Raw genomic sequence first — 6,745 nt, forward strand, 5'->3', positions numbered from 1 at the left:
CGGAAATACGCGAGTCTCAAAGTGGTGTTTTTTGCTCATTTTCAGGTTTTCGAGGACGAATATCTTGAAGAATAAGTTTTGATGAGCAGTTTTACTGATCACTCTGCAAAAGGTTGATACCAATTCTTATTTCTAAACAAATTTTACAATTTTCGGTAGTATTTTTTGCTTATAGTAAATGATCAAAGTTTGCGATAATAAAACATTTTGACAGGTCACTTTAAACACATTTTTTCGCTCCTATTTCAACTATAACTCTCAAATATCATTATAGATAATAAATTTAAATTATCCCTGATCGCAGTGTTGCCTTCTACTCAATTTTAAACAAGTGACTTTAGTGTTGAATTTATTTAAAGAATTACATTTTATCTCCATTTTTTGCACGTCCACGTGTTTTCAATAATTTTTTCTGTCTTAATAAAAATAATTTATTATTCTTAAAATACACGAATCGAATCTAGAAATATAAAATATAATTATAGACCAATTAAAAAATTTTTCTAAAATTTGACCGCAATCAGTTTTAGGTGATCATTCATGGAGTGACCCTAGAGCTAAGTAATAGCTCGAAAGTACTATTTTATTTTTAAAAATCAACTGCGTTATAGTTAGACACTTTTTTGGTTCTCCTTTAGAATTCGAGCTGTGGCGCTTAAGTCCTTATGTCCCACGACCCTTCAATTATACAATTTTTAATATTTTATTTTAAAGTACACCAAATTCTCGCTTTCAGTCACCTCGTCTCGGCCTTCCTAGAACTGCTGGCTCCCGCAGTTTCTCAGGAGAGCAAGGCGAGAGCGTTTGCGACATTATATACACACACACACACACATATATATATATATATATATATATATATTTTAAATTTTAAAGTTTAAAAAATAGAAAACAATTTTAAATTAAAAATATAAACAATTAAAAAAAAGTATACCCTAAACGGCTAATGTTTAATAATATCACAATCAGACAGAAGCTTGAAGATTAATAATGTTAAAAATTGAACAATTTTGAATTTTCTGTACCTAAATAATTGCATACCTGCATGCATGCATTATATTCCTATGTTACGGTACAACTCAGCATTAATGTTAGACCGTTTCGGTTTTTTCTACAAATTTTCACTTCTTGTCCACTTTTTCGTCCGTTAGATAATAATTAATGCAAGGTAACAAACATAATTGTTTAGACACTTACAATGGCTTACAATTATCTTCTTATAATTTTTTAGATTCTCTTCAACTTTTTAGTTAGGGACAAATGTGGGCATCCACATGAAAAGGGCCTTTATGACCGATATGGAATTACATACATAATCATATGGCCGGATAAGTTCCCGGCATTTTAAGACCAAGACGAAAAAAAAATACATTTAATGTTGGCGAGAGCCATAAGCGCACATGTTAAAATTTTCTTTGAAAAGAAAATATACCCATTTTCTCTTGCTTTCAGCAAATGAATATAGTGTCAAAAGATTCAGTATAGGTTTTAATTATTTCTCATCTAAATCCGAAAATAATAATTTTGACCATGTTTTAGAAAAACGGGAATATCTCCCAAACTAGAACGGCTCACAAGGGTCCTTTTCACGCGGACGCCCACAAATATTAAATATTAATTTAAACCAAAACGCTCTAAAGGTAAATTTAAATTTAATATGATTCATATAAAAAATTTGAAGAATATTTAAAATATCAATTTTAAATAATTTTATATTAACAAAAAATGAAGAGATTGTTTGAACAATGATTATCTCTATTGCTTATTTATTATATGTTAATAAATAAAAAGACAAAGCAAAATTAAAAATTGTATAAAAAACCGCAACTTTCTAATTATCTACGAGAACATAGTCATAATCAATAAAAAACGGTTTAAACAATTCTGTTTCTTAATTTGCATTAGTTATCACCTCACAAAGTAAAAAGTTGACAAAAAATGCAAAATAAAAAAAAACCGCAACTATCTAGAATTACTATAGGAGATGCGGTAAAACCAATATTATTTTGTTTAAACAATTATATTTGTTAAATTTCATTCATTATTAAGTCAATCTAAGCGAAAAATGAACAAAAATTTGATTATTTCAGAAAAAAACGCAAAATTCTTGCATTTATGAAAGAAAATGTTATTTAAAATAATAAAAAATGGTTCAAACAATTTTTTTAGCTTCCATTAATCATTACCTCGCTAATCAAAAATTCGACGAAAAGTGGATATTTTGTTCGAATATTGTTATAAATAATAATAAATTATTAAAAAATTATTTCTGTTAAATTTAATTGATTACTGTCTCGCTCTAATGGAAAAGTTGAAAATAAATGGAAAAATGCGGAAAAGCCATTTTTTTATTTTAGCATTTTTGGATATTTGCCAGTTTATTCGATGAAATAAAAATATTTTGATTAAAAAATAAGCTCAGTCAAGGAAAGTATCAAAGGATAATGAGGCTACGAAGTCACAATTTCAAAATAATACTTGGCATGGTTTTCAGGTTAATGATATTGAATTTACAGAAATAATTGGAAAATATCACACTATGTCTCCTAATTTCCTTCGAATCCTTGAGTTCTTTATGGATTTTTTGGGACCCTATAAAACAGACTTATGGGGGCGATATTTTAAAAAATAAACTTTTATTCGTATTCTATTGTTAATTGTACAAAGAAATGTTGAGTTTCAACTCGGTACATCTAATATTGACGATCCTGACGGAAATGTATTTAAGCAAAGGCATTTTTGGGGAGAACAATTCGAAAAGATGTAGGGGCGATATGTATGAAAATTCGCAAGAAAAATTGCCAATGTATTCTGAGACCACTTCAGTCTACAATGGGAACCTTTCTAATTTATGATCCACTTTCGAATTTCTACGTTTAAGATAGTTATTCTGGATTAGGAAAAATCTATACTTATAATTCTATCTTTGATGTGCTAAAATCCTGGTTTATGGCGTGGCCTTTGAGTTTACTTAATTTAATGTATAATGTCAAAATCAACAGTTTACTGCCTTCATTTTCGCAGTAAGCATAAAAAATATACACCAGTTTATTATGGTGTCTATATATAATCCCTCTTTCTCGTTAGCATTTACGGGAAGTAACAGAGCTATCAGAAAATAGAAACAGGCTTTTGTAATCAGAATGAAGTTTTTCAGTGTATAACAGATGTGATTATGAAATGGGGGGGGAGGGGGGCTACACCACTGCTACAATTGAACAATTTTTTGTTTCAAGTCTGCCAACTTAAATAATTTTCGTATTAATCATTTGAAATTGAAAATTAATGAATTTTATAATGTAAAAATTTGAAGAATTCCTGAAAATAAAATCAAGAATCTAACGTCCAAATTTGGACAACCACCGCAAAATATTCCCATTGCAATCTGAAAAAAGGAGCATTTTCCTCCTCTCCTTCCCCCCGACGTTTCGGCACATATATAATAAAATAAAAATGAAAATAAAGCTGAAATAAAAATTAAATAAAAATAAAATGAAAATAAAAAAATATATAATAAAGAAAAATAAATTTAAAATAAAAATAAAATTTGTTGCCAGCAGGAACAGCATCACACTTTTATTTTATTTTTATTATTACTTTTTTTTATTTTCATTTTATTTTTATTATATATATATATTTTTTTTTTTTTACCTTGATAAGTGTGCTGTATGAGTGCCGAAACATTGGGGGAAAGGAGACGAGGAAAATGTTGTTTTTTTTTATTGCAACGGGAACATTTGTTGGTGGTTGTCCAAATTTGGTCGTAAGATTCTTGATTTTATTTTCAGGAATTCTTCACATCAACTTGATTATTGAACGTTAAAAAAGGGGTTTAAGTTTGATTTTTATCTAATTTAAATATCCTAAATTTTAATAATAAAATGAAGCAATTTCCAACTCAAAACTGTAGATATGCTCTTATAGCTATTCGACTGAAACAATGAGAAATTAGTATTTCAAATTGGAATCAAATTAATATTATTTTTTCAGTTGTATTATTAATTATTAAAGCAACGTTTCTTACGCGCTGTGGCGTGCACGTAATAATTCCAGTATAAAATATTATTTAAAGATATATGAACACGTACCAATTTCGACTAAATAATCTTGGAACTCGTTAATATCCTCTACAATCGGATGGAATGTTTGCAGTTCAGCACTCGAGTTTGGAATCGTATAGGCAATGCAATCCTTAATCAAAGCCGTCGAAAAATCATCCAGCAAATATTCCCTCAGTCTCTCAACAAATGTTTTACCCTCCACGTTTATATTCAAATGCTGATTCAAAAACTTGAACAACAACTTGAGATTATAAAAGACGCTTTTATAACCAGAAGAGTTTGTCTTGTTTAGGATTTTCACATTAAACGTTTTTTCTTCTACGACGTAAACCGAACATTCGCAGGAAATGATGGGATTTATTACGCTTTTCAGTAAGTTTACCGAGAATGTTTCCAAACAACTCGATAAACGATCGACGAAATATAACGCAAGGACCAAGTCTTGAGTCTCTTCTGGTTCGCATTCGATGGTGAGACTAGTGAGGACTCCTTTTTGCTGAGTTTCTTCCTTCCAGCAAATAAATTCTTGCCAGAGGGACAAAGTTTCGTTTACAAAAGCTCCGTATAAAGTGGAAAATTCGTTTTCTAGTGTTGTGTAAATTTCGAGACTTTGTAAATCTACACTAGAATCACTCAGTAAAAGATGCATTCGGTGCAGCGTTTTCGCTGTCTCGACAAATTTCTTTTCTTGTTTCAGTTTATCGATTTTTTTAATACATTCGTTTAATTCCAGAAGGCGAGTGGATAATTTGAGACTTGTATTCGATTCTTGAAGGGCATTTGAGAGATTTCTTAACTCTTTTTTCGAGCCTGATAATTCAAGTTTGACCTGAATATTTCGATGAAATTATTTTTTTATGCTCGAAAAGTAATTATTTTAATTTAGTAATATTTCAAAGAAAATTTTTTAAATAGTTTTGTCTAATTCAGTTATATTATTACTTAAGATCAATATCAATTCATTGCTACTCATTGATAAAAGTACATTAAATTTTTTTCCAAGATGTTTATAAACAAATAATTTATTTTTTAAATAAATACGATCCATTATAAGTCAAACACAAAAGAATGAATAATTCGAATTTGATAAGAAAATTTGATACTCTACCTGATCGTCAACTCTTTTTTGCAGATTTTTCATCTCGCCGATAATTTTCTCTGCTTCTCGGACCAATGCTTGATCTTTTTTAAGCCTCGGTACAAATTCAACGTAGTTATAATCCATAAATTCCTTAACATCATGTTTGAGTTTCGTTATTTCCTTTTCGATTTCAGTAATTTTTGTAGTCAGCTCAATTTTCTCCAAATTACCTATTTGTTAATAAATATTTTATTTCCTAAGCTTCAAATATGAAGATCATTTTAATAATAAAATGTTTCTAATGTTTAAGGCTCGCTTGAAAATGTACATTTTTAAAAATTTTTTGGGAGGGCTCATATAAAAATTGTCGAAATAAATGTTGCATAATTCCTATTGGTTTCAATTTCAAATACTAATAATAATAAGTCAAAATTCAAGATTTGATATTCCAATTACGTAGCGTTAAAAAATAAAAGGTAAGGATTTTACGCATTATCATGCAAATAAAAAATACGCTGAGGCAAAAAGCAGATATTGCTTCATTATTAATAACATTTTTCGAAAATGTTTAATACGTATTACAAATTAATATCCAAATTTAAAACAAAAATATATAATCTTAAAGGGGGAAAAATGCCCAGTAACTTAAATTCTTTTCGAAATGTAACCTATAAGTCAGTCATCTATTAAAAAATATACATCTCAATAATATTCTCGATTGTGACACAGAAATATATAAAAATAATAATACACAACTAACTGAAGCAATTAGAAATTGAATTTGGTGAAATAAATATGATAAATGTATGTGAAAACATGAGAATGGCAACTTGTCACTTTCGTCTATTATTATATGTGTATTTTGACAACAGAACTTTGATAACCTAACCTCAAAAAGAAAGTGACAGTTCCTGTAATTCCTAGAGGCAGGACTGTGAGCAATAGTTTTATGGAAAATATTCAAAGGATTAGAATAAATGACTGGCAATGTTTGGAAATGAAAATTAAGACTAGATTTTAGATACTTCTCAAATAAAAAAATAAAAAAATTACCTGCTGTCAGAAGAACGTCGGCAACAAACGAAGTCATTGTAGCTACAGTAAAATTTGGTAAATGCGATAAATACACATCAACTTGTCGAATTACTCGAAATGCAATATCATGACAAAACTCTTCTACAAAATATATTTAGCTTTATTAATAAATATAATGATATAAGGATCAATTTTTGTATTTCTTGAAAGTCGACTTCTAGCTGCTAATACTTCTGCTTCTACCGCTTCTACTTAACCTAACTTCCTCAATTTTGACTTTTCCATTAATGACGCTGTTCTGACTTCTGTTGTCATGGACATAGAAAACAAGGGACTAGGCCAAAAATATTATAAACGTAGATGCGGTGCGAGCTTAGTTACCCGCCATAAATATAGACGGCGCGTCCGGCGAAAAAAGTCACTTCCCCTCTACCCTTCGCTCCCCGTAAAAAGCGCCATCCAATAGAGTTTGCCAAGAGCCACTTGGAGCGCTGTAAGCAACTCTCGGCACACCTTCGAGGCGCACTGATGGTAAACTTAGCTTGGACAAGAACCATTTGGATTGAAA

The 6,745-nt window shown here is 29.7% G+C and overlaps 1 protein-coding gene across 3 annotated transcripts in view; it reads right to left on the reverse strand.

The window, feature by feature from the left end:
- The window catches only part of LOC117181475 (centromere/kinetochore protein zw10 homolog), a 19,770-nt gene that overhangs the window by 10,409 nt on the left and 2,616 nt on the right, over positions 1-6,745 (reverse strand). For 2 of the 3 annotated variants that reach the window (XM_033374169.1, XM_033374170.1), the window contains exons 2-4: positions 6,196-6,237; positions 5,170-5,372; positions 4,089-4,890 (exon numbers count right to left, since the gene is read on the reverse strand). In XM_033374169.1, coding sequence (XP_033230060.1) covers positions 4,089-4,890; positions 5,170-5,372; positions 6,196-6,232 — 1,042 coding nt within the window. In that variant the 5' untranslated portion in view covers positions 6,233-6,237. Of the gene's footprint in view, positions 1-4,088; positions 4,891-5,169; positions 5,373-6,195; positions 6,238-6,745 lie in introns of those variants that run through there. The other variant, XM_033374171.1, reaches the window with a different exon arrangement.

The sequence above is a fragment of the Belonocnema kinseyi genome, chromosome 10 (assembly GCF_010883055.1).
Source record: "Belonocnema kinseyi isolate 2016_QV_RU_SX_M_011 chromosome 10, B_treatae_v1, whole genome shotgun sequence".
In the NCBI taxonomy this organism is placed as follows: Eukaryota; Metazoa; Arthropoda; class Insecta; order Hymenoptera; family Cynipidae; genus Belonocnema; species Belonocnema kinseyi.